This window comes from Rhinoraja longicauda, chromosome 7, assembly GCF_053455715.1.
Source record: "Rhinoraja longicauda isolate Sanriku21f chromosome 7, sRhiLon1.1, whole genome shotgun sequence".
Lineage (NCBI taxonomy): Eukaryota > Metazoa > Chordata > Chondrichthyes > Rajiformes > Arhynchobatidae > Rhinoraja > Rhinoraja longicauda.
In genome coordinates this window covers 14,660,080-14,687,949 of record NC_135959.1, presented here as the reverse complement: position 1 = coordinate 14,687,949, position 27,870 = coordinate 14,660,080, and the positions used below count along the sequence as shown (strand labels likewise).

At 44.0% G+C, this 27,870-nt stretch overlaps 1 protein-coding gene across 8 annotated transcripts in view; it reads left to right on the top strand.

The window, feature by feature from the left end:
- LOC144595096 (CRACD-like protein) overlaps nt 1-27,870 on the top strand; it is a 145,931-nt gene that overhangs the window by 63,597 nt on the left and 54,464 nt on the right. For 4 of the 8 annotated variants that reach the window (XM_078402140.1, XM_078402139.1, XM_078402144.1 and 1 more), the window contains exons 2-3: nt 21,957-22,033; nt 25,025-25,193. In XM_078402140.1, the coding sequence (XP_078258266.1) occupies nt 21,957-22,033; nt 25,025-25,193 (246 nt within the window). Of the gene's footprint in view, nt 1-852; nt 992-5,249; nt 5,327-21,956; nt 22,034-25,024; nt 25,194-27,870 lie in introns of those variants that run through there. The other 4 variants (XM_078402147.1, XM_078402143.1, XM_078402142.1 and 1 more) reach the window with 2 other exon arrangements.

Below are 27,870 nucleotides of genomic sequence, written 5' to 3'. Positions count from 1 at the left end.
TTCCCAAAAGAATGTCCTTTAATTCTGAGGCTTTGACCATCGAGACTCTCCCACTAATGGAAACATCCCCTGGATAAGGCCAAACTACCATTTGTCTTCTTCATCATTCTACCCATTTGTGCTGCCATTTTCAGGGAGTTATGGATTTGTATTCCAAGGTACTGCCTGACCTCTTGAGTGTTTCCAGCATCCTCTGTTTCTATGCCTCTGAAGAAGACTGAACTGCACTGGCCTTGGATTTTCACCCGCCCAATAAAGTGAACAATGTACTGTTTCAGTTCAAAAAATATGTTACTAACAATGCAGTAGTAAGAATTAGAGCTGGAAACATAAACTGATTTCCAATACTTTTTTTCCCAGTACGCTACAAGTTAGAATGTATATTTCCAACAAATCAGAAAATTTCGGGGAAGGCAGTTTGACTTGAAAGCTGCGTTCTTACTGTCAAGTTGACCTTGTTTGGTTTTTAAAATGGAACAGTGTTGCCCACAGTACCAATGGACCAATAGAAGGAGATTAGAACTACTTACAAATGCAATTTTCCAAATAAACAGGAAATGGAGATAGCAAAAGTCACATCGCAAATCCAAACAAAAGGATTCAACAGAAAATTGTTCTGTCGACGGTTGCAGGGGAAAGCAATTTACAGCAAAATGATTGGCACTTAATGGATCTATTCATCAACAAAATTACCCCTAGCTTAATAATGTAGCCAGCAAATGGGAGGGCCATTTTGGGAAGAGATGAAAGTCAGATCGTGAGGCTCATCTGGGAGAGGAGGTTTAGAGCTGTGCCTCCCTCGTTTGAAAGGAGCAATAACCTAATCTGGCTGCTAATTACAGAAAGCAGGCAGGAGTCGTTGCCTTTGCAAACCCTTGCTGAGCCACCACGCTGTCTCCGTTGCCAGCTTTTTGTGTGTTATCTAGCGAGGGAGCTCGTGTCGGGCTGTAAACATGGCCAGGTTCCACCACTGCCTGCAAGCTGGTCGGAGGTAAGTGAAATGAGACTGGAATGAAATGCCAGAATTAACTCGGGTGCGTTAAAGTGTTTCAAGAGCGTGAACTTTTCCAAAACGACCTTTTTTTGTTCGCCCTCTCGTGTGTTGTTCGGAGGGCGTAACGTGTGATTTATGCAATATCATCAGAATTGTGGCTCGGCAAAGTGCACAATAAACTCAATCGACTGCTCGTTCCACATTGTTAAAAATTATTCAGATACTCTTTCTGTGAATCTTTTGTTTGATTTGGTGTGGGCCAACTAGGTCAGCAGAGCGATATTTTCCCCGGTAAGAACAAAGTCAGAATGTCTGTGTATTCTAGTTGTGAACATAGTCTGCAAACTCAAATCACTGCTGTCTGTGTAAAGAGGAGCTGTCAGAGGCTGTAAGACATGCTTTATTAATCCTATGGCCAGAAGCAAACTGGCTTGGAGTTATGCTGAGGTTAACGGGGCATAATAACTTTTTTGTTCTTCTGTAATAACAACATTCTTTTTGTCTTTGGACAGGTGAAGTCGATTGTGAGTAAATGTTACATTTTTGGATGCAGTATTATTTGTTTGAAAATTTGTTGATGTACAGCTTTCACCATGAACATGCATAGCATTCGTTCACTTGCCTCTGCTGTGTTGAGTTTGCATATCCTCTCTGTGTCTGCGTGGATTGTCCCTTGGTGCCAAAGATAGACACAAAATGCTGGAGTAACTCAGCGGGGACAGACAGCATCTTTGGAGAAAAGGAATGGGTGATGTTTCGGGTCGAGACCCTTCTTCAGACACTCCCTTGTCGGCAGGTTTGATGATAGGGTCTGAAGAAGGGTCTCGACCTGAAACGTCACCCATTCCTTCTCTCCAGAGATGCTGTCTGTCCCGCCGAGTTACTCCAGCACTTTGTGTCTATCTTTGGTTTAAACCTTACGACACATTTCGTTTGACCCAGGGTGCACCAGTTTCCTCCCGAGTCCCATAGATATGAAGGTTGCTGGCTTAATTGTCCTCTGTAATATGCCCTTGGTGTGTACATGAGTGGCAGAAATGATAGCAGTGTGAAAGATGAGGGAAAACTAGTGGGGAATGGAATTTCTCTGGGAGCTGTTGTTGATGCCTAGAGTCAAGAGCGTTTAATTGTCATATGTACAGACAACAGAACAATGAAATTCTTACTTGCAGTAGCACAACAGATCTGTAGATGCAATACACATAGGTAACATAAAGCAAACAAGAAATAATTCAACAAATTAAAACCACAATACCAGTGCCCAAAACACCATTGTCCTTCATGCAACCAAAGTCTGTCCATCAAAGTTCATAGTTGAGGTTAGTGTTTTTTAGTGTTCAAGCCCCATTGATTGTTGGCAAGAAGCTATTCCTGAACCTGCTGGTCATGGTTTTCAAGCTTCCATACCTTCTTTCCAATGGTAACAGTGAAACTAAAGCGTGGACAGAGTGACGTGGCTCTTTGATGATCTTGGCTACATTTTTTGTGGTGGCGTTTCCTATGGATTCTTTCGAAGGTGGGAAGGTTAGTACCTGCGATGGACCGGGCAGTGTCTACACTCTGTGTCATCTCCTTCATTCCTGGGGGTACATTCCTGGGGGTCTGAACCAGGCTGTGATGCAACCAGTCAGTATGCTGAATGGGCCGAAAGGCAATGTGGTGTACAGTAACATTCGTAGCTTGATGAAGCGGCAATCAGTATTCTGGCTAATGCAGACTGGATAGAGCAAAATGCCACTGATCTTTTTGGATGCTTTACTGAAGAAGGAGACCTCGTTGGCCTTGTGCAAACATGTACCAAGTACTGGAAAGTTGGATTAGAGAGACAGCATGGAAACAGGCCCTTCGGCCCACCTAGTACACGCTGACCATCGATCACCCGTATACTATATAGACACAAAAAGCTGGAATAACCCAGCAGGTCAGACAGCGTCTCTGGAGAAATGAAATAGGTGATGTTTTGGTTCGAGACCCTTCTTCAGACTACACTAGTCATACACTGCCCAATGCTATCCCATCCTGCACTCTTGGGGCAATTTTCGGAAGCCAATTACCTTTCAAACCTGCACGTCTTTGGAGTGTGGGAGGAAACCGGAGCACCTAGAGGAAGCCCATGCAGTCACAGGGGTGGGCCTACAAATTCCACATAGACAGCAACCGTGGTGAAGATCGAACCCAGGTCTCGGGCGCTGTGAGGCAGCAGCTTTACCGCTGTGCCTCTGCGCCACATTACTCTGGTTTACTTTTGGCTGGCATGGACAAAGTGGGCGAAACCAACTTCTTCTGGTCTGTAAGTTCATCCCAAGGGAATTTCAGATGTAGATGGTGCTTTATTGAAGCAAACCAGTGGGTGTAGGGTCCACACCTCCATGAGTTATCTTGAGAACATTCAGGTAAATCAATGTAGGTTGCCATCACTGTGTATTTATAAACATTTGTTTTAAAAAAAACCATCTGTCAGCGTGCAAGCTTGGCAGTAAGAGGATGCAATAAAAATTGCTGATGACATGCACTCTGTGGGTATCCTGGGAATAGGTTCATACGGTTTGTTTTCCAGGAATGTTAGTGTTTATTGTTTTCAATCCTATGCAACACAGATGTTAGTGAGCATCAGTAGGCAGGGCAAGTACAGCCTGGAATATCTGGAAGATCCAGTGTGATCTATTCCAGAGCCCCTGGCTTTGACAATGCATGCACTCTCGTACCACTTATATTGTTTAAACCTGAGACTACTATTTGTAGAGATACAGCGCGGAAACGGGCCCATCGGCCCACCGAGCCTGCACCAACCAGCGATCCCCGCACATTAGCACTATCCTACACTCACTAGGGACAGTTTTGTATTATACCAAGCCAATTTACCCACAAACCTATACACAAAGTGCTGCAGTAACTCAGCAGGTCAGGCAGCATTGCTGAGGAACGTGGATAGGTGAAATTTTGGGTCTCGACCTGAAACATTACCTATCCATGTTCTTCGTAGATGCTGCTTGACCCGTTAAGTTACTCTGGCACTTTGTGTCTTTTGTTGTCAACCAGCGTTTGCAGTTCCTTGTTTCTTCCATAGTTTTTGGTTGGGTTAGGTAGACTAAAGGGCTGCTGTTTTATGTTCAGTTGTCTCCAGCGGCTCTCACTTTGGGTACTTCCCTTGACAGCTCCCATTCCTGGACTAATCCCACCATCTGACAGATTGGCTCAGGGCTAACTTAAGGGCCTGTCCCACTTAGGCGATTTTAAGCCGACTGCCGGCGACTAGGCTGTCGCTGACAGTTCGCCGGGGTGTCGCGGGCATGATCGTGAGGAGTTTTCAAAGAATCGTAGTGGAGATCGGCGCATCACTGAGAAATTGTCCGGATAGAAATTTCTCGGCGACAGCCGGCTTGTCGCCATGTAGCGTTGCTTATTGCGGGCGCTGTCTGTCGCATGCTGTCCCCAGGTTTGCTAGGTTGTCGCAGATGCATTTAGAAGCACGGAATAATAAATTAAGTAAAGTCATTTGAAGATACCATTAAAGTACTTGTGTTTAACCAATTTATTTACTGTCAGGACATTTGGCAGGTAGATTGGAGGCGACAGTTTGAAGGTCAGGTAAGCGTGGGAATTTCGCGATGTTTATGGCCATCAGCCATTACATTTAAAGTGGGCTCCCAACCCAGATATGCAAGCCAGAAACCAGATTTGCATCTCCCGTACATTTTCAAAGAATGCCCACACTCCACACAAAAATCCATTTAACCACGTTTAAAATTACATTTCTTAATACTGCTATTAGTAAACTGGGAGTCAATCCAGTTTATGCCTTGTTACCGTGAAGTTTGGTTTTCAAGTAACCCGGGCAAGATGTTATATTTCAAAACTCTCAAGTAATTGCAGACTTGTCAGTGATTTCAGCGAAAATTAGGACGCCGGAGAAGCATTGATAAGCGTGGGAATTTTGCGATGTTTCCGAAGACGGTGTAATCTCTTCCTTTTACAAAAAAAGTTACTTGTATCGACCTGACTCGGCATTGTCGTGGTCATTGTCGTAGGGTAAAAGATTTTTTTTGCGATCTGCTACGACTTTGGCAGTCGCCTAAAAAATCGTCTAAGTGGGACAGGCCCTTTAGTTTCTTTGGGTTCCCTCCGAATTCACCAGTGTATGAAGCCCCCCTGCCCTGCACACAGCCCTCCCCGTGACAATGTCACACGGGCAGTAATATTGTTTTAAACTTTCTATATCATTGCCTGATCGAAGGATTTTTGATCTTTATCAAAGCTGAAACAAGTGGATCGTGGCACGCATCTGGATGAAAACAGCCCTCGTATTCTGCTTGGACAGTTTACAGATCAATGGTATGAACATTGAATTCTCCAATTTTATGTAACTAACCAACAAATACCGTTTCCCTCACCCTTCCCTCCCTCCCTCCCTCCCTCTGCCCCACCTGGATTCACACCTGTTTCTCCTTCCCTTCCCCTCCCCCCCCCCGTCCTTTGTCCAACCATCTACCAATCAAACCCCCCTCACCTGTATCCACCAGCCACTGGCTTTGTCCTGCCCCCACCTCTCTTCCAGCTTCCTGCCCCCTTCAGTCTGCAGAAGGGTCCCGACCCAAAACTTCACCTACTCATGTCCTCCACAGATACTGCCTGACCCGCTGAGTTACTCCAGCACTTTGTGTCTTTTTTGTTTTGCTCAACCATCACCTGAAGTTCCTTGTGACACACATTGTTGGGTCTGCAGATGGTGTAGGAAAGGCTGTGCAGGGCACTTGAAAGTTTAGAATTCAATGTTTATGCTGCTGGGTTTGGACTACATAGGTGGAATTTGAGGCGCTGTTCCTCTAGTTTCCGTTTGGCCTCTCTCTGACAATGGAGGAGGCCGAGGACGGATGGGTCAGTGTGGGAATGAGAACCGGTATTAAAATGGCTGGCAACAGGTAGATCTGTATGACCACAGTGGACAGAGTACAGGTCCTTGGCACAGCAGCTGCCTAACCAGCGTCTGGTCTCACCGATGTAAAAACTGCACCAATGTGTTGTCAATGGATGGGCCGCCATTAACGATATAAAGCGATGTCTTTTGCCCTTGAAAGATAAATGTACTAAAAATGAATAAGCTGTTAACATGACTATAAAAAAAACTGTTGCCCTCAGTAAATAAGATGCCTTTCTGCCGGTTTGTACAGATTAGGTAGACAGATGTATGTGCTTTTGATCTTTGTGTTCTAAAAGATTTCTACACTGTGGCATGCAAATGGCCCACGTAAATGCTGCCATTAAAATCGGGTGCCTTTCGGTGCCTGCAACATTATGAAAGAATTTGCTCTTTCTTTCTTCAAAGCTAACGTTTAACAGGCCAGTCTTAATGATTAAGGTGGCCTCCTTACTTAATGGTGCAATGAAATGCTGTAACAATGCTGCACGATAGGCAGCATTTACAGCCCTGTTGTTTGAATCTGGCACCATGCCCCTTGAATCTTGCACTTGGAACCTTCTTCAGACTGAAGAAGGGTCTCGACCCGAGACGTCACCTATTCCTTCTCTTCTAAGATGCTGCCTGACCCGCTGAGTTACTCCAGCATTCTGTGTCTACCTTCGATTTAAACCAGCATTCCAGTTATTTTCCTGCAAAGTTTGATACAATGTGAGCTGTGAGCATTAGATATGTCTTCCAGCTTTCAACCCATTCACTTCTTTTCTCCAACATTTTTGGATTTCTGAAATTAAATTCCGCAGAGATGCTGCCTGACCTGCTGTTCCCCCCCAACATCTTTTGAATGCTGCATTTTGAAAACGCAGCCACTAATTTGTGCATAGCAAACTCCTGCACATAATCACCTGATAAGGACCAGATTATTTGTATCGTCAGTGTTAAGTGAGGGATGATTATTGATCAGGACACTGGGATTTCTCCTCTTCCTATTGTCAAACTAGTTTCATAGGATGAATCACATGTGCCAAGGAAAGCAGATGAGGCCTTTGGTTAATATCTTATCTGACACTCTCTCCAAATGTTTTGTACTTCCTTAGTATCACATCAACCTAGACCTTTGTGCTCAAGTCTACAATTGCCTGGCGTGAATGGGAATGCTCCCATTTGAGGCTTCCATATGGCAAACTATTGGATGGTGAGGGACAGGGATGAAGCAAACATCTCTGGTGTAACCAAAGTCTGTTTCTGTCCTAAGGTTTAGGAGAGGGAATAGCAGTACATCCAGGACTGTGTTTAAAGTAGTTTGAAAACATGGAGGAAATGGAGGGCCTGAGAATGATGCCAGAGAAATTGAATGTGCGCCATTATCAAACGAACATCAGCGAATGTTGTCACCAAGGATCAGATTTTGAATGAGAATGATTGGGAGAGGGAGGAGATAAAAGCGTGGAAATAGGCACTTCAGCTCAACGAGTCCACATTGACCATCGATCACCTGTTTACACGAGTTCGATGTTATCCCACTTTCTCTTCAACCCCGTACTCATTAGGGGCAATTTTTGCAGAGGCCAATTTAAACTGCAAACCCACACAACTTTGGGATATGGGTGGAAATGGAGCATGCAGAGGAAACTCATACGATCACAAAGAGAACATGCAAGCTCCACACAGATAACCTAGAAACATAGAAAATAGGTGCATGAGTAGACCATTCAGCCCTTCAAGCCAGCACCGCCATCCAATATGATCACGGCTGATCATCCAAAATCAGTGCCCCGTTCCTAATTTTTTCCCCATATCCTTTGATTCCATTAGCCCTAGGAGCTAAATCTAACTCTCTCTTGAAAATAACACCCGATAACAATATCAGCAACCTGATAACGCCCGCAGCGAGGATTGAACCTGGGTCACTGATACTGTAAGGCAGCAGCACTACCAGCTGTGACATTGTTCTGCCCCATTGCCATTTGCTGCCCCCAGTTTTTTGACAATGAAACGTGAGTATGGGGAACCCCATTGCTCAGAAACTAAGTTTAACTGTACTCCAGGAAAATAAAAAAAGCTTTAAAAGGTGATGTGATTTTATTTGTTTAGTTCATCACATATTATGGGTGTCACAGACAAAATCGATCCCTTATTACCTTTGATCTAAGTGACTGGCTGGGCCATTTCGAAGGAGAGTTAAGAGTTGGCCACATTGACAGGTGTGGAGTTGCACAGACCAGACCAGAGAGAGTTGGCAAGTTTCCTTCTCTGCTCGTCTATATTAAGCCAGATGGGTTAATGCAAAAATACACACAATGAACTGCAGATGCTGGTTTATACCAACGATAGACACAAAGTGCTGGAGTAACTCAGCGGGTCAGGCAGCATTTCTGGAGAAAAAGGATGGGTGATGTTTCGGGTCGGAACTGACCCTTCAAAGTCCCGATCCGAAACATCACCCACCCATTTTCTCCAGAGATGCTACCTGACCCACTGAGTTACTCCAACACTATCAAGGAACTGCAGAGGCTGGTTTACAACAAGTGACACAAAGTGCTGGAGTAACTCCAGCAGGCCAGGCAGCATCTCCAGAGAACATGGATAGGCGATGTTTTGGGTCAGGAATGACTGAAGAAGGGTTCTGATCCGGAACGTCACCTATCTGTGTTCTCCAGAGATGCTGCCCGACCTGCTGAGATACTTTTGTATCTTCGCATCTTCTTTTGGGTTTGTGCAGCTACCTAATTATTACCTTTGCTGACTTATTTAAATTCCCTGGTGGAGTTACAGACTTAAGTCTTTGGATCTGTTATCTGAGTCTCTGGGTAACAGTGACCAAGTCACCATGAAGACCGAACCCATATGAAGGCTCAGAGAGGCTGAGGTGCAATAAAATATTGTGCTTCTTGTTGCACTGATCTAGAGTTGCCCTGAGCAGGAAATAAAATCTACATTTAAAGTTATCCATCATCTCCCAGTCACTTTTTCCCTTCAGATCCCTAAAAGCAAACACGCTTGATGGAGCAAGAAAGTACATTGGAAGACAGAAACTATTCTTCAGGCAGTTACAAAAATTTGATTCTTACAATGTTTATTTTTTCTTGACTGAATTAATTCACCTTAAGTACAAAGCAGAATTCATTGCATTAGTAGGTGCCGCTTATAGCATTACTTCTATCATTTACCATCTGTATCAGGCTGGTTTCAAACATGGGAACTCCACAGCCTAAGCAATGATTTGCATTGGCAAGGAGAACAAGTTAATAATTACACAATAATTACAAGATTGGGCGGCACGGTGGCGCAGCGTTAGAGAATTCAGAATTCAGAATTACCTTTATTTGTCAACCAAAAACAGGTCTTTTGGACGAGATTTCGTCACCCACAGTCCAACAATAGAGCAATAAAATAAGCAAATTACACAAGTTGCTGCCTTACAGCGAATGCAGCGCCGGAGACTCAGGTTCGATCCTGACTACGGGCGCCGTCTGTACGGAGTTTGTACGTTCTCCCCGTGACCTGCGTGGGTTTTCTCCGAGGTCTTCGGTTTCCTCCCACACTCCAAAGACGTACAGGTATGTAGGTTAATTGACTGGGTAAATGTAAAAATTGTCCCTAGTGTGTGTAGGATAGTGTTGGTGTGCGGGGATCGCTGGGCGGCGCGGACTCGGTGGGCCGAAGGGCCTGTTTCCGCGCTGTATCTCTAAATCTAAAATCTAAAGATTCTCCAGAGATGCTGCCTGACCCGCTGAGTTACTCCAGCATTTTGTGTCTATCTTCGGTGTAAACCAGCATCTGCAGTTCCTTCCTACACCTCATGTTTTTATAGATGAATGCGTATTGGCACAATTTCCTTCCTCCCCAGAGCCTCTGATTATACACCTATATTAGATTGTTTTTAGTGTATTTTACCATTAAGACCCATTATTCTTTTTAAAAGATCAAATTAAAATGTTCAATTAAAAATCTTTTAGTTAATGGTTTTTCTCAAATGTACTTGCTAGATACTCTGTATTCTCTGTAGTCCAAGGCTCTGGGGAAAAAAAAAATCCCTCAAATTTGTGGATTTATGCAGTGCTTTCGGAGATTAGACTCTGTTAATTGGCAGCAGGCGACAATTAATATTTTACATAAATCTAACAGTGGACTCAAACTATTAATGTCAATGTTGGAAGACAGTTATGATGGCAATAACTTTCAGAAGCATTGATGATGCAATGCAGCCTGAAGGCACAATAAAACAAATTTTATAGCAATGTCCAAATAACATGTAGAGGGACAGAACAGTCAGTAACAAGAGGACGTGAGTTTATAATAAACGGCCGAAGAATCAGAGGCAAAATGTGGAGTTTATTCCAACAACAATTTTTGGCTTCTACAAATTGTAAATCGTTCATTGTGTGTAGGATCGTGTATGCCCCTTGTCATGTTCCCCTCGGCTAACAATGAACCATTCTAAATTTTCTTATCATCTCCAGCATTTTGTGTCTATCTTCGGTGCTCGTGTATGGGTGATCGCTGGTCGGTGCGGACCTGGTGGGCTGAAGGGCCTGTTTTCTTGCTGCATCTCGAAATTAAACTGAGTGATTTAATCCTACAAGTGTCTTCTCCATAATGCTGCATTCTATCCAAGCCTTTCACTATTCTGTACGTTTCTATGAGGTCCCCCCCTCATTCTTCTAAACTCCAGCGAGTCCAGGCCCAGTGCCGACAAACGCTCATCATAGGTTAACCTACTCATTCCTGGGATGATTCTTGTAAACTTCCTCTGGACCCTCTCCAAAGCCAGCACATCCTACCTCAGATATGGTGCCCAAAATTGCTCACAATATTCCAAATGCGGTCTGAGCAGCGCCTTACAGAGCCTCAGCATTGCATCCATTGTCTCTCGTTAGCCACAGTAAATTATAGGTAGCATGTCGGTGAGTGATAGAAACCGGGGGCAGTTGATGAGGGGTAGCTGTGTGGAGAGAATTAAAGGAGGGATGAGTTTAAGTGCGTGTGTGATGGTTGGCATGATGTGCTAAAAAGCTTGCTTGTGCCTTGATTGCTTGCGACTAGGCTTGTATACACTGGAATTTAGAAGGATGAGAGGAGATCTTATCGAAACGTATAAGATTATTAAGGGGTTGGACACGTTAGAGGCAGGAAACATGTTCCCAATGTTGGGGGAGTCCAGAACAAGGGGCCACAGTTTAAGAATAAGGGGTGGGCCATTTAGAACTGAGATGAGGAAAAAACTTTTTCAGTCAGAGAGTTGTGAATCTGTGGAATTCTCTGCCTCAGAAGGCAGTGGAGGCCAATTCTCTGAATGCATTCAAGAGAGAGCTGGATAGAGCTCTTAAGGATAGCGGAGTCAGGGGGTATGGGGAGAAGGCAGGAACGGGGTACTGATTGAGAATGATCAGCCATGATCACATTGAATGGCAGTGCTGGCTCGAAGGGCCAAATGGCCTCCTGCACCTATTCCATTTAGAACGGAGATGAGGAAGAACTTTTTCAGTCAGAGAGTGGTGAAGGTGTGGAATTCTCTGCCTCAGAAGGCAGTGGAGGCCAGTTCGTTGGATGCTTTCAAGAGAGAGCTGGATAGAGCTCTTAAGGATAGCGGAGTGAGGGGGTATGGGGAGAAGGCAGGAACGGGGTACTGATTGAGAGTGATCAGCCATGATCGCATTGAATGGCGGTGCTGGCTCGAAGGGCTGAATGGCCTACTCCTGCACCTATTGTCTATTGTCTATTGTCTATTCTCTACAGTAGCTAGGTGAGAATACAACAAGAGTCAAGGCTTGGATAGAGTGGATGTAAGTTAATTGGTCTTTATAAATTACCCCTATTGAGTCGGAATTGGATGTAAAAGTGGATCAGTGGTTGGGGATGGACCCGGTGGGCCGATGGCCCTGCTTTCATGCTGAATCTCTAAAACTACATGGGTATAAGCAGTTCACCCGGACTAATTAGACCCAAATTGCTGGAGTACCTTCATGCAGAGTCTGATAGTCCTGACCCAAAACGCCTATTCATTTTCTCCAGAGATGCTGAATCACTCCAGCATTTTGTGTCTATCTTTGGTGTGAAGCAACCCCTGCAGTTCCTTCTTACACACCCTGAGAAATTAAATTGTTTTCACTGTCGCTCCATGGTGAGAGGAGTCACACATACTTGCTGATGCCAAATTTTTCTCAGGGAAGATCTGGCTGGTCTCTTTGCCAATCTGATGGACAAGATCTACATCCTGGCAAAAATCAATTGTTCACGAGAGCATAAAATAGAAGCAAGAGTAGGCCACTGGAGCCCTCAAGCCTACTTTGCCATGTGCTGGCTCTGGAGAGGGTCCAGAGGAGGTTTACAAGAATGATCCCAGGAATGAGTAGGTCAACCTAGGAAGAGCGTTTGTCGGCACTGGGCCTGTATTCACTGAGGTTTAGAAGAATGAGAGGGGACTTCATTGAAACATACAGAATAGTGAAAGGCTTGGATAGAGTGGATGTGGAGAGGATGTTTCCACTAGTGGGAGAGTCTAGGACTAGAGGTCATAGGCTAAGAATTAAAGGACGTTCTTTTAGGAGGGAGATGAGGAGGAATTTCTTTAGTCAGAGGGTGGTGAATCTGTGAAATTCTTTGCCACAGAAGGCTGTGGAGGCCAAGTCAATGGATATATTTATGGCAGAGATAGATAGATTCTTGATTAGTACGGGTGTCAGAGGTTTTGGAGAGAAGGCCAGAGAATGGGATTAGGAGGGAGAGATAGATCAGCCATGGTTGAATGGCGGAGTAGACTTGACAGGCCGAATGGCCTAATTCTACTCCTATCACATGATCTTATGAAGCAAGTTGGACGGTAGACACAAAATGCTGAAGTAACTCAGCGGGTCAGGCAGCACCACGGGAGAGAAGGAATGGGTGACGTTTCGGGTTGAAATCCTTCTTCAGACTGATGTCAGGGGAGAGGGTGGGACAAAAATGCTGTTGGTCTCATCGAGATCAGATTTTGCTGTCTGCATCAGTCTATAGTGGGTCTCCAGCGTGCGCCAAGCAGAGATGGAGGCTTCTCTGCCGAATGCCACGTGCGGCCTGATTTTGCTAAAGAACAACAGCATCTGGTGCCAGAGAAGGAGCCGCAAGGGGGGCCAGAGCCTGCGGGCAGAGTCTGGGGAAGCAACAACCACAGCGAGAGTGCGTGGGTGGAAGGTGACGACAAGGAGGACTTCCCCACTCAGCGTCCCTAACCCCATCTGTGCTGCAGGCGGGAGTTGGCCATGTGGGATAAAAGGGACTCCCTAGTGGAGAGTGTAGGAAGGAACTGCAGTTGCTGGTTTAAACCGAAGATAGACACAAAATGCTGGAGAAACTCAGTGGGACAGGCAGCATCTCTGGAGAGAAGGAACGGGTGATGTTTTGGGACGAGACCCTTCTTCAGACTGGACCCTAATGGACAGGCCTGCCCAATAATAATCTCCAATTCAGACCAAGTGATCCTTGACTAGTATAATTATCCAAAAGCTAGATAGAGCTTTTAAGGATAGCGGAGTCAGGGGGTGTGGGGAGAAGGCAGGAACGGGGTACTGATTGAGAATGATCAGCCATGAGATAGATAGATTCTTGATTAGTACAGGGTGTCGGAGTTTATGGGGAGAAGGCAGGAGAATGGGGTTAGGAGGGAGAGATAGATCAGTCATGATTGAATGGCGGAGTAGACTTGATGGGTTGAATGGCCTAATTCTACTTCTATTCTTATGACATTACCTTAATATGATCATGGCCGATCTATTGCTGTCCCCAACCCCTCTTCTGTACCCACTGTTCACCCATCTTTCAAAAATGTGTCTAACTCCATCTTAACTACTTCTAATGCTCTAGTGACCACAACTCTTCACATTCTCCACCCGCCTTGAAAAGACATTTCCTCGCATCCTGGTTTAAATATAACAAAACTAAAACTATTGAGGAAACATTGTAGAAATGTATTTAAATCCTCGTTATTTGATTAAAAACACTATTTTGATTAGATATCAATGACTGGAGGGAGTAGTTGTGTGGTGAGATGGGCAAAGTTGAAGGAAGGTTTGCTGGGCAAGTTTATTTTTTACACCGAGAGTGGTGTGTGCCTGCAACATGCTGCCCAGGGTGATGATGCAGCAGATACGACAGTGGTATTTTATAAGTACATAAGTGATTGGGGCAGAATTAGGCCATTCGGCCCATCAAGTCTACTCCGCCATTCAATCGCGGCTGATCTATCTTTCCCTCTTAACTCCATTCTCCTGTCTTCTCAGCATAACCCCTGACACCGACACTAACCAAGAATCTATCCATCTCTGCCTTAAGAATATCCATTTACTTGGTCTCTGTGACATTGATGAAGCATTTAAATAGGCAGGTGGATATGCTGAGAATGGAGGAATATGGATCAAAGACTAGTGGGCATAGCTTTAAGGTGAGTGCATTAAACATCGAAACATAGAAAAATAGGTGCAGGATTGGGCCATTCGGCCCTTCGAGCCATCACTTTAAACCTATGTCCTCTAGTTCCTTGTCAAATCTAAAACTCATGGTCACCAGAATGGAGGTGCAGGGGATTGAACCAGGGGCCTGATCCATGCAAAGTATGTGCTCTTCCTCTGGTCCGGAGAAGGGTCTCGACCTGAAATGTAACCTATCCACGTTCTCCAGAGATGCTGCCTGACCTGCTGAGTTACTTCTACGAAACATAGAAACATAAAAAATAGGTGCAGGAGGAGGCCATTCGGCCCTTCGAGCCAGCACTGCCATTCAATATGATCGTGGCTGATCATCTAAAATCAGTATCCTGTTCCTGGTTTTTCCCCCATATCCCTTGATTTCTTTAGCCCTATGAACTAAATTTAACTCAAACTCTCTTTTGAAAGTTTAAAGGAGAAGCGCGGGGGCAAGATTTTTAACACATAGGATAATGGTGCTTGGCATAGGCTTCCAGGGTTGATGATGAAGCGGATACAACAGTGATGTTTAACAAGTCTTTAGATCGGCACATGGATATGCAGAGAATGGTGGGATATTGATCATATGCAGGCAGATGTGATTAGTTTATCTAGGCATGATGTTTGACACAGACATGATGGGCCGAAGGGCCTGTTCCTATGCTGTTGTTACATATAAATTACTCGCAACACCTCATCAAAAGTCACGTTTAGTGGATCAGCTCCCGTTTCGGATGAATAAAGACCATTTCAGATGCACCAACGATCTGGCCCCTCCACCCTGTGTGCTGCGGAATGCTCCTGGACTTGGTGCTGGGTTCAGAGGTGTGGCGGGAGATGAGGTACACCAGTGCTTGCATCTTCCCTGGGTATCTACCGTACTTCCACACCGGACCACTGGCAAAGTCCAAGTCACATTATGCATACAAAATCATGAGAGGAATAGATGCACACACGTGCTTGTAATGCAGAATTTTGCTGACGCTCATTAATGCTTTGAGAGAACTGAAGGATCTTTTCAATATTAGCAAAAATAAGTGAGCTAACATTTAGCCAATTACCACTTTCACCAGTTTGAAGCCTCATTATAAAAGAGTCAATTAGAACAGTGTTCAGTGTTTACTCCAGCCCCAGTTTGAGGCCTGGGGGGTAGAAGGCCTAATTTTAGAGCCCAGTGGAGCACAGTGAATTGATGGCCTGTTTTATTTTTATTATCCTGTGCAATTTCCTATTTCAATTGATTTCTGTGGAAGAGAAAATTAGATGGAGTGTGAAGCAGTCTGACTGACTTACTGTAGCACAAAACATCCACATGACTCCTTGCAGCTTAATTTGATTTAATGTCAATTTTGGGATGGTTATTGTTTAATTTTCTATTGAAATTCGGGATTTATTATTCGTCTTTCGGTGCACCTCAAAAAAGTGATTGGGCAGAACACAGAACCATTAATTACTTCATAGTGTGCTTCCTCACACAAACTGAGGGATATATGGGGAAAATACTTCCATTTTTGTTTTTGTTTAGTTTGCAGTTCCCAAAATGTAAAGCCACTTCCCCGATAATTATTCATGGGTATTGGATAAATAGCCTACACTCTCTTTTTTATTATTACATATTAATTCATCGAATCTGGTAAGATAAGAAGGTTCCACCCCTATTATCCGTTCCTACGATCCCAACCCCCTAACCCCAGCAAGTAAAGGTGGATAATAAATGTGTCCAAATAAGGGTTGTATACATTTGTCGGCACTGGGCCTGTACTCGCTGGAGTTTAGAAGAATGAGGGGGGACCTCATTGAAACATACAGAATAATGAATGTGGAGAGGATGTTTCCACTAGTGGGAGAGACTAGGACTAGAGGTCATAGCCTCAGAATTAAAGGATGTTCTTTTAGGAAGGACATGAGGAGAAATTTCTTTAGCCAGGGGGTGGTGAATCTGTGGAATTCTTTGCCACAGAAGGCCTTGGAGGCCAAGTCAGCGGATATTTTTAAAGCAGAGATAGATAGATTTTTGATCAGTATGGGTGTCAGAGGTTATGGGGAGAAGGCAGGAGAATGGGGTTAGGAGGGAGAGATAGATCAGCCATGATTGAATGGCAGAGTAGACTTGATGGTCCGAATGGCCTAATTCTACTCCTATTGCTTATGACCTTATGATCACACGCACAATTCTTTTAAAATTGGGATTTAGGATTTACAAAATCCCAGTGGTTGCAAAATAAATTATCTGCAGGTCAACACATTTTGTGGAATGTCGATGCTGTGGGAAGGAATATACAAAAAATAGTTTCTGGTTCCACGGACTTCCTTCTCAACCTCGCTAAAAAATAGTTTTAGGAGCAAACTAGACCAAGTGAGCCCAAACCCCTCCTGCATTGGTGCAGCACCCTCCCCTCCCCCACTCCCCTCCCCCCTCCCCTCTCTGCCCTCCCTCCCCCTCCCCCCTCCCTCCATCCATTAATAACCAATATTTGATGATGATTATATTATTATCAAGCCTATTGCATCCTGATGCTTTTTATACATTTAATATGCTCTTCAAGTTTTGCCTATTTTACAGACATTTCTCCCCCTCCCCCCTCGACACATTTTGGATGTAATCAATTTGGTAATTTTTTTTCAATGTGCTGTCATGTGAAGTAACTCATCGTGTGGTGACACTCTTGCCTCAGAGCCAAAATGGCGAGGCACCACACAGAATTTAGTTTAGAGGTACAGCATTGAAACAGGCCCTTCAGCCTGTTCAAGAAGAAGAAGAGGAAGCCCACTGTGTGTACACAGACCATCGATCGATCGCTCGCTCACTCGCTCACACTAATTTCATGTTAGACCACTTTCCCATCCATGTGTAGGAAGGAACTGCAGATGCTGGTTTACACCGAAGATAGACACAAAGTGCTGAAGTAACTCAGCGGGTCAGGCAGCACTTCGGGAGAAAAGGAATAGGTGATGTTTCGAGTCAGAACCCTTCTTCAGACTGAAAGATAGTGGTGAGGTGGGGGGAGAGGGGAGGCGGAGAGGTGGAACTGGAGGTGAGGGTGGAGTCTATAATGGCACATTGTTGACTGGGGCGATGTGTTAACGATGTGTCTGTAGGTCGATATATCAGACTTTCGTTCTGTGATGGCATTACCTATCTCTTGAGAGAAGGGAAAGGAAAGGATGAAATTTGGTGTTATGAAGGGAATTGACTGTCCTTATCCACCCATCGGCAATTTCAGGACTGTGGATGGCTTTAAAAATGGAAAACCGTTCTATTTGTGAGGAGGTGAATTATTTCAAATCTGGAAAGTCTATACTTCAATGTCAGTTAGAGAAGAAATACACTCGGCATCTTTGAATTCAGACTTTTGAGATACAGCGCGGAAACAGGCCCTTCGACTCACCAAGTCCGCGCCAACCAGCACCCCCCCGTACACTAGCACTATCCCACACTCTAGGGACAATTTACAATTTTACTGTAGCCAATTAACCTACAAACCTGTATGGCTTTGGAGTGTGGGAGGAAACCGGAGCACCTAGAGAAAACCCACGCCGTCACAGGGAGAACGTACAAACTCCATACAGACGGCACTGTAGTCAGGATCGAACCCAGGTCTCTGGCGCTGTAGGGCAGCAACTCTACCACTGTGCCACTCCTACAAAGGAATGGCCGTTCTTGAAAGAAAAGCCAGGGTGATTGTCCTGCACCAAGAGCTGTAGCACTTTCCCTTTTGTTCATATCATGTAGTTGTCCTTATGCTTCAAGCATATGCTTCCTTAGGCAGAGATCAGACCTGTACAAAATATTCCAAGTGCTGTCTTACCAGGGCTATATTATCTGGGGTAAGACATCTCTGCTCAAATCCTCTTGCATTTCAGTTTGGTACTTGATAGGAACATATTTTCAACTTGTTAGCATTTTCCTTCTTTCTCATTATCTCTGGTTTGCAGCACATGTAGACTGAACAAGAAAAAAGCAAAGCAAAATCCATTTGTAGTTTATCTGTTTATGCCAGCTGTTGACCCTAAACCCCTTCCCCAGCTTAACAACAAAAAGGTTTCTGTTTTTTCATTAAACCTGCTCTGCGAGACCAGAAGAAGGGCTTGCACTGGGATGTAATATCGCAAAATTATTGTCGGCAGATTAAATTGGAATTGCTCAATCATTGCTCACATATTGACGAAAGACCATATGTTGGCTAGATCACTATAGAACTGCATGATAAATGCCAATCTTGATAACCATTAAATAGACACAAAAAGCTGGAGTAACTCAACGGGACAGGTAGCATCTCTGGAGACAAAGTCTGAAGAACCGATTGTCACCCATTCCCGAAATGTCACCCATTCCTTCACTTCAGAGATGCTCCCTGAGTTACTCCAGCTTTTTGTGTCTATCATCGGTTTAAAACAGCACCAGGAGGGTGTTTCTTCCTACACACTTGATAACCATTGTGTCCGCTTTTCTCAATAGTTAGTTATAGCATCCAATAGGATATTTCAAGGCTTTAGTCTTGGATAAGTGGGGGCCTGGAACACGCATCTAAGGGTTAGACAATAGACACTAGACAATAGGTGCAGGAGTAGGGTTAGGTGGAGGCAGATACAGTAGGATACTTAAGTGGCTTTTAGACAGGCATGTGGATATGCAGGGAATGGACAGGTATGGATTAACTGCAGCCAAAGGACATTAATTTAACTTGGCATCATGTTTGGCATGGACATTGTGGGCTGAAGGGCCTGTTCCTGAGCTGTACTGTTCGATGTAAATGAAGGGGACAGAGCGTACAGTCAAAAGGAAAATCTTTGGAAATATAAATTGCTCAAAATGCAGTGCAGATCAGCTGATATCTGGAACAAGAGATATTTTGAAAGTCCAGTGCAGACTTGCGAGTAAATGGGAACTGTAAAGACATTTGTAAGACTGTCAAAACATAATCATTTTGTAGATAAAGTATGAAATTAATGATAGATGGGAGACCAAACTGCACCAGCTTCATGTGGATGCAATGTGTACTTGATCTCTTCAGAGATTTTAGGTGAACAAAATGAGGTCCTGATATCTTGTGTTCCCAGTAAATGATTTACATTAATTGTGTATGTATGGCAGCACAAGCTTGCAGTCACAAATGTAGACCATTCTACAAAACTTCCAGCAGGAAGTCTGCATTTACTATTTATAGACCACTTCTTGTCGGAGCATGTGTTCTTTTCCAGACCCGATGGGTTACAGCAACACGAGGACACGCTTTGATTAGTTTTTGAGGCTTTTTTGAATACCCAGTTGTATTTGAATCCAGATCTAGTGCGGCACGGTGGCGCAGCGGTAGAGTTGCCAGGGACTTACAGCGCCAGGGACCCAGGTTCGATTCTGACTACGGGTGCTATCTGTACGGAGTTTGTACCCGTTCGCCCCGTGACCTGCGTGGGTTTTCTCCGAGATCTTCGGTTTCCTCCCACACTCCAAAGACGTACAGGTTTGTAGGTTAATTGGCTTGGTAAGTGTAAAAATTGTCCCTAGTATGTGTAGGATCGAGTTAGTGTGCGGGGGATCGCTGGTCGGCGCGGACCTGGTGGTCCGAAGGGCCTGTTTCCATGCTGTATCACTGAACTAAACTAATCCCAAAAGTCGTGTCTTAATTGTTTATGAATTATGTCAAGGGAAAATAGACCAAAGCAGAGTAATTTGTCATTCAGTTTGGACTTTATGCACGTAGCAGTATATTGTGCTTGCAGAACATAGCAACAGAGTAACAACAATGCAATTTATCTTTGGCTTAATTAATTAAAAGGCATACAATTTGTTCCAGAAATGCTCTGCCTTTCCATCACCTACTTCTTTGAATTCTGCTGAATTACCATTTTACTTTGGTTTGCTGGAAACCTCTGGTCAGGTGGCCTCAGAGCACCAGGAGTTGACCAGCGTTTTAATGTGGAGGCCTTCAACTTTTCTCAAAGCCAGCAAAGATCACAGATCTGCAGCAAGATCCCATGAGGTTGGAAGAGTGTTTGTCCAATGAAGTTTACTTTACTATCCACATGTACCGAGGGACAGTGAAATTCATTTTTGTACACAGTTCAGTACAAGTATCACGATACATAAGCACTTCGATACATAATTAGGTAAGCATCTCAGATACAGAACAAGTGTATAGCTGTAGTACACTGAGACAGTAAACAGAGTCGCCAATTTGGCGCCATTTTCCAGTTGCAGTTGTTGTAAGTGCAGAGATCTTGATCTGACCATGATCCTATTAATAACTCGATTGTGGTACTGTGCTACTATCTCAACAGTTCAACAGTTCAACAGAGCTTTATTTGTCATTCGGTACCAAGGTACCGAACAAAACTACATAGCAGTCACACACAAAAAAGAACACAAGACACATGACCCCAACACAAACGTCCATCACAGTGACTCCAAACACCCCCTCACTGTGATGGAGGCAACAAAACTTCCACTCTCTTCCCCACGCCCACGGACAGACAGCTCGTCCCCGACCGACCCGCACAGTCCCCGCAAGGGGATGGAAGTCCCCGCGGCCGAGTCGCACCGGGCGCTGAGACGTCTCGCGGCCGAACCGGGCGATGGAAGGCCCCGCGACCGAGCCGTGCGCAGCTAAGTCCCGCGGCTAAGTCCCCACTGGATATCTTCTGACTAATTTTAATCGGACCTCACTGGACTTTATCTTGCACTAAACGTTATTCCCTTTATCATGTATCTATACACTGTGGATGGCTCAATTGTAATCCTGTATAGTCTTTCCGCTGACTGGTTAGCACACAACAAAAAGCTTTTCAGTGCCTCATTAGGAGCATTGTGTTCAGTTTTGGCCACCCACCCGTATAGGAACAATCTCATTAAGCTGGAAAAAGTGCAAACAAAATTATGTTGCCTGGTCTCGAGGCTCTGAGCTATGGGGAGGGGGCAGGCAGGCTGGGACTTCATTCCTTGGAGCACACGATGCTGATGGGTGATTTTATAGAGGTGTGTAAAATCATGAGGGGAATAGAGAGGGTGAATGAAGAGTCTTTTACTCAGAGTAGGGGAATCATGAACCAGAGGGGGCAGGTCTAAGGTGAGAAGGGAAATATTTAATACGAAGCATCGTTTTTTTCTTTTTTGTGCACAATCCGCAGGCATTGCCACTTTCATTTCACTGCACATCGTGTATGTGCATGTGACAAATACACTTGACATGACTTGAGCAACTTTTTCACACATAGGCAATGAGTTCCACAGATTCACCACCCTCTGATTAAAGAAATTCCCTCTGATTAAAGAAATTCCTCCTCATCTCCTTTCTAAAGGTACGTCCATTTATTCTGAGGCTACGGGCTCTGATCCTAGACTCTCCCACTCGTAGTTCAGGGCTGCTCTCTGGTTGCGGTAGGATGGTTCAGTTGCCTGATAACAGCCTGGAAGAAACTGTCCCTGAATCTGGAGGTGTGCGTTTTCGCACTTCTATACCTTTAGCCCGATGGGAGAGGGGTTTGACGAGGGAGTGGCCAGGGTGCGACTTATCCTTTATTATGGTAGTGGCATTGTTGTATGTATTACAGGGTTTTTGCAATAATATGATTCACGAAGATCAACAAACCCTTTATGTTTCTTTCCCAGTGAGAACACCCTCATGGCGACAGGTTTGACAGACCCCAAGATGCAGGAAACTGAAGGGCCCACTGAAGATGGCTCAGGTAAATAGATGTTGCTTAAGTAGAAACATGGAACTGCAGATGCTGCCTTACACCAAAAAGACACAAAGTGCTGGAGTAACTCAGTGGGGCAGGCACCATCCTCGCTGAACTATAGAGCAGTCCTGAACTGCTATTGACCTCATTAGACACCCTCGGACTATCTTTGATTGGACTTTACTGGCTTTATCTTGCATTAAACGTTATTCACGTTATTCCCTTTATCATGTATCTGTACACAGTGGATGGCTCGATTGTAATCATGTATTGTTTTTCCGCTGACTGGTTAGCATGCAACAAAAGCTTTTCACTGTACCTTGTGGTACATGTAACAATGAACTAAACTCAGGCAGCATCTCTGGAGAGCATGGATAGGTGATGTATTGGGTCTGGACCCTTCAGACTGTGGTCTGAAGAAAGTTCCCGATCCAGAACATCACCTATTGATGTTCTCCAGAGATGTTGCCTGACCTGCTAAGTTACTCCTGCACTTTGTGTCTTTTTTAGATGTTGTGTCTGTTTGGCGAATATGGAGGTTTATGCTTTAGTTTTCACAGAAAGTGGTTTAAATGCTGAGGGGCTTGCCGTATTTATGGTGAGTGTCACAAACTAAATATACGCAGTTGCTGGCAAATGGGTGTTGGTGAACTCGCATGGGACATCGCAGTATAGACATCCCCATTTCATTATAGTGCTGACTGGAGTCAATCAAAGCTATATCATTGCACCAATGCTCTTTACCTGCACTTTTATATATTTTGGAGATAGAGGCATCTTGCAGAGAACGTCTCAAACGCTGGAGAGATATTTAGTTGTGTTTAGTTTTGTTTAGTGATACAGCTTTGGAAGCAGGCCCTTCGGCCCACTGAGTCCATGCCAACCAACGATAATTTTCTACACTGACACTAACCTGCACACTAGGGACAATTTACAATTTTTACCGAAGCCAATTAACCTATAACCCTGTACGTTTTTGGAGTGTGGGAGGAAACCGGAGCTCTCAGGCAAAATCCAGTCAGTCAGGTGGAGAATGTGCAAACTCAATGCAGACAATACCCATAGTTAGGATCGAACCTGGCTCTCTGGTACTGTAAGGCAGTAACTCTATCGCTGCAACCAATGTTATCTCTGCAAAATTCCCCAAATCTCTTGGCTGGATAGGCAAACCAATGGGTTAACATGGCCAACAGAAAGGCTCTGATTATGATCAACCTGTAATGGTGCTTGGACCACTCACATGCTCACTGGACAATGAGACTGAAACAAGCATCCTACTCCGAGTTTCATCCCAACAAGAGGTATTCTGGAGAAAATCAAAATAGTTGAAAGCCTGTATCATAAAACACTGGGAATTGTAAACTGCGGCAGGAGAGCCTTTGCTTTGTGGGATCATTTAGACAAACTCACCACCACGTGGTGTTCACCATTGGCTGCCCTCATCGTTACCATACTCAACATACCAGTCATGCACAGTTTTTAGGAGGAATAGTCACGTACTGGTTAGGAAATCTATTTGCGCGATAACATCAGATCCTTCTCCATGTTAATTAAATGAGCTGTTCAAATCTCTTAGATAGACACAAAATGCTGGAATGACTCAACGGGACAGGCAGCATCCCAGGAGAGAAGGAATGGGTGACATTTCGGGTCGAGACTCCGCTTCTCTACCCAAAACGTCACCCATTCCTTCTCTCCAGAGATGCTGCCTGTCCCGCTGAGTTACTCCAGCATTTTGTGTCGATCTTCAGTGTAAACCAGCATCTGCAGTTCCTTCCTACATATATTTCAAATCCCTTAGTATTTCAAAGACATTGCTACAGTGCCTCTACTATACGAAGGAGGTTTCCACTCATACATGTCAGACATTTGTGATCTTCAGATGTCAGGATGTTGGGTGATGTGTTAATTGAGGTTGCTCTTTGCTTCAGATTCGCTAACGGTGGATTAAGTTCTGAGCGTTTGGAAGAGCACTCACGTAGGAACAAAATTGTGATATTTGAAATTAAAATTAGAAAATTGATACGTATAGCTTTAATTCATATATGTCACCATCTTCTTATAGTTTAAAGATTTTTTTAACATGCCACTCAATGTTTTCTTGTTGTATTTAGTTCATAAGGTGATCAGTAGAATTAGGCCATTCGGCCCATCAAGTCTACTCTGCCATTCAATCATGGCTGATCTATCTCTCCCCCCTAACCCCATTCTCCTGCCTTCTCCCCAAAACTTCTGACACCTGTACTAATCAAGAATCTATCTATCTCTGCCTTAAAAATATCCACTGACTTGGCCTCCACAGTCTTCTGTGGCAAAGAATTCTACAGATTCACCACCCTCTGCCTAAAGAAATTTCTCCTCATCTCCTTCCTAAAAGAACGTCCTTTAATTCTGAGGCGATGATCTCTAGTCCTAGACTCTCCCACGAGTGGAAACAGCCTCCCCACGTCCACTCTATCCAAGCTTTTCACTATTTAAATGATTTCAGGCCATATTTGGCCTCAAATACTTACTATCTTAGGGACAAGGCTGGTGCAATATTGACCTTGAGCACAACTGGAATTTTAAAGGTCTTTTCCCTTTCAGATACTGGCTGGTGTGATGTGTCATATCATATCATATCATATCATATATATACAGCCGGAAACAGGCCTTTTCGGCCCTCCAAGTCCGTGCCGCCCAGTGATCCCCGCACATTAACACTATCCTACACCCACTAGGGACAATTTTTACATTTACCCAGCCAATTAACCTACATACCTGTACGTCTTTGGAGTGTGGGAGGAAACCGAAGATCTCGGAGAAAACCCACGCAGGTCATGGGGAGAACGTACAAACTCCTTACAGTGCAGCACCCGTAGTCAGGATCGAACCTGAGTCTCTGGCGCTGCATTCGCTGTAAAGCAGCAACTCTACTGCTGCGCTACCGTGTCCTTCTGTCGTTATCTTTTATTGTTGCAGACGTCCTCCTTCTGAGACTGTTTTGCAATTTTTTAGGAAAGAAGAGGCTAAAGTTCAAATCATTCAAGAAGCTGTTTGTCAAAAAGAAAAAAAAGGAGTTGATAACTCCATCAACAAAGAGTAACATGAAGCAAAGTCAGTCAACGAGTGATGTCACCGGTCCAGAAACCCGCACTCCAGATCCTGACTCCGATGATGAGCAAAGGTATGACTCCTCAAGGGAGACCCTTCCCAATTGTATCTCACTATAAGTCATTTTGATGTTATCATGCCGTCTGGACTACTGCAACAGCCTCCTCTATGGCGCACCCTCAAAAATCATCAGTAAACTTCAATACATTCAAAACTCCGCTGCCCGTCTACTCACCCACACCCCGATCCGTGACCATATCACCCCCGTCCTTTATAAACTCCACTGGCTCCCCATCCCCCAGAGAATCCAGTACAAAATCCTCCTCATAACCTACAAAGCCCTCCATAACCTGGCCCCATCCTACCTGACCGACCTCCTCCACAGGCACACTCCCACCTGCACCCTCCGCTCTGCTGCTGCCAATCTCCTATCCCCCCACATCCGGACCAAACTCAGATCCTGGGGGGACAGGGCTTTCTCCATCGCTGCTCCCACCCTATGGAACTCACTACCCCAAAACGTTAGAGACTCCTCCATACTCACCACATTCAAAACATCGCTGAAGTCTCACCTGTTCAGTACTGCCTTCAACCACTGAAGGTCACCTCACCTTCTGTCTCCTTTCTCTGTTCGTTTATTTATTTACTTATTTATCTATTTATTAATTTCCCTATGTTCTCTAAATCTCTGTAAAGCGTCTTTGAGTATATGAAAAGCGCTATATAAATAAAATGCATTATTATTATTATTATTATTGATTTCCATTTGTGTTGGCAAGATATAGACTCAGTTTACCAGTTTTGTTTATTGTCGTGGGTACCGAGGTACAGTGAAAAACGTTTGTTGCGTGCTAACCAGTCAATACATGATTACAATCAAGCCATTACATCGTACAGATAAATGATAGTAAATGTTGCCTTAGGAGTAGAGATTTAAAAGTGTGAAGCGATTGTAATGTGTGATTGTAGATCCGCTTCTCTGATGAGCACACACACAGTCGCCTGAGATGGGCGCCATCTTAGTCATAGCGTGAAAACAGGCCCTTCAGTCCAACTTGCCCACACCGACCAACATGTCCCACCTACACTATTCCCACCTGCCTGCATTTGGCCCTTATCGCTCTTAGCCTATCCCATCCATGTCCCTGTCTAAATGTTTCTTAAACATTGCTATAGTACCTGTATAAATGTTGCGATAGTAGCTGCTAAACATTGTAATGGTACCTGATATGTTAATAATTTATTTAAATGTTTGAAAAAATAACACAACAACTGTTCCATTGTAAATTAGTTTTGGTAACGGTTTAGTTTAGAACGGAGATGAGGAAAAACTTTTTCAGTCAGAGAGTTGTAAATCTGTGGAATACTCTGCCTCAGAAGGCAGTGGAGGCCAATTCTCTGAATGCTTTCAAGAGAGAGCTAGATAGAGCTCTTAAGGATAGCGGAGTCAGGGGGTATAGGGAGAAGGCAGGAACGGGGTACTGATTGAGAATGATCAGCCATGATCTCATTGAATGGTGGTGCTGGCTCGAAGGGTCGAATGGCCTACTCCTTCACCAATTGTCTATTGTAACTAACTTGTCAGAGTGAAGAAGGGTCCTAGCCCGAAACATCATCACCTATCCATGTTCTCCAGAGATACCGCCTGACCCGCTGAGTTACTCCAGTACTTTGTGTCTTTTTTTGTAAACCAGCATTTATAATTCCTGTGAATTCTGTGCAAGTTTTCTTTTTTCAGGTTTAGGATTAGGTTTTTCTATTGTCATCTGTACCGAAGTACAGTGAAAAGCTTTGTTATCCAATCAAAATCAGATAACACTATACATAAATATAATCATGCCAAACTCAAGTACAAAATACACAGCAAAGGGAAAGATACAGAGTGCAGAATATAGTTCTCAGCGTTATAACACAACAGTTACGGAAACCAAGTCCATTGTCCGCAATGAGGTAGAGGAGAATCGGACTGTACCCAAGCTTATGGAAGGACCATTCAGAAGCCGAATTACACAGGGGAAGAAGCAGTTCCTGAGTCTGGTGAAGTACACTTCCAAGCTTCTGTATCTTCTACCCGATTGGAACAGGGAGAAGAAGGAATGACCTGGGAGGGAAAGGTTTTTGATTATATTGGCTGCTTTCCCGAGGCACCGTGTAATGTAGATGGAGTAAAATGTAGATTGTAGGTTGCAGTAAATTCTTCCCAAATTAGTTGTATCAATCTAGAGACAATAAGGTATGGAAGTAATTAATTTTTTTAATTAAAAAAAAAAAGTGGTTTAGGGGTTTGTGATTATTTTCAAAACCATTACCAGTATAATTTTTCTAACATTACACTTTATTCTACAAATTGCTTGTTAAATAGTCTGCCATCAAGTCCCGCACAAATTGCACAAAAAGCACCCGGTCAATGGTCAGTTATCGAGTTGAACATTATAACGATGCAGTAATAAAACTTGTCTTTTAAAATTGATTGGTTTGTTTCTACCTTACATGCTCATGAAAATGACCAGCAAAGCTAATGTGATTTAGATGATTCTTCGCACTTTTGCTCAGATTTGCTGTAATGAGGAATGTTGATCTTAAAATATAATTTAAAACTACTAGGTATTTCAAGGGTTGGAGAAAATTAGTTAAAAAGAGAGCTTGGCTTGGCTGGGATAGTTTCCTTTGAAACACAATCCAAAGCATTTGAAGATTATACAACGACATTGGAGAGGTCAATAAGAAGGGGACACTGATTTAAAATTATT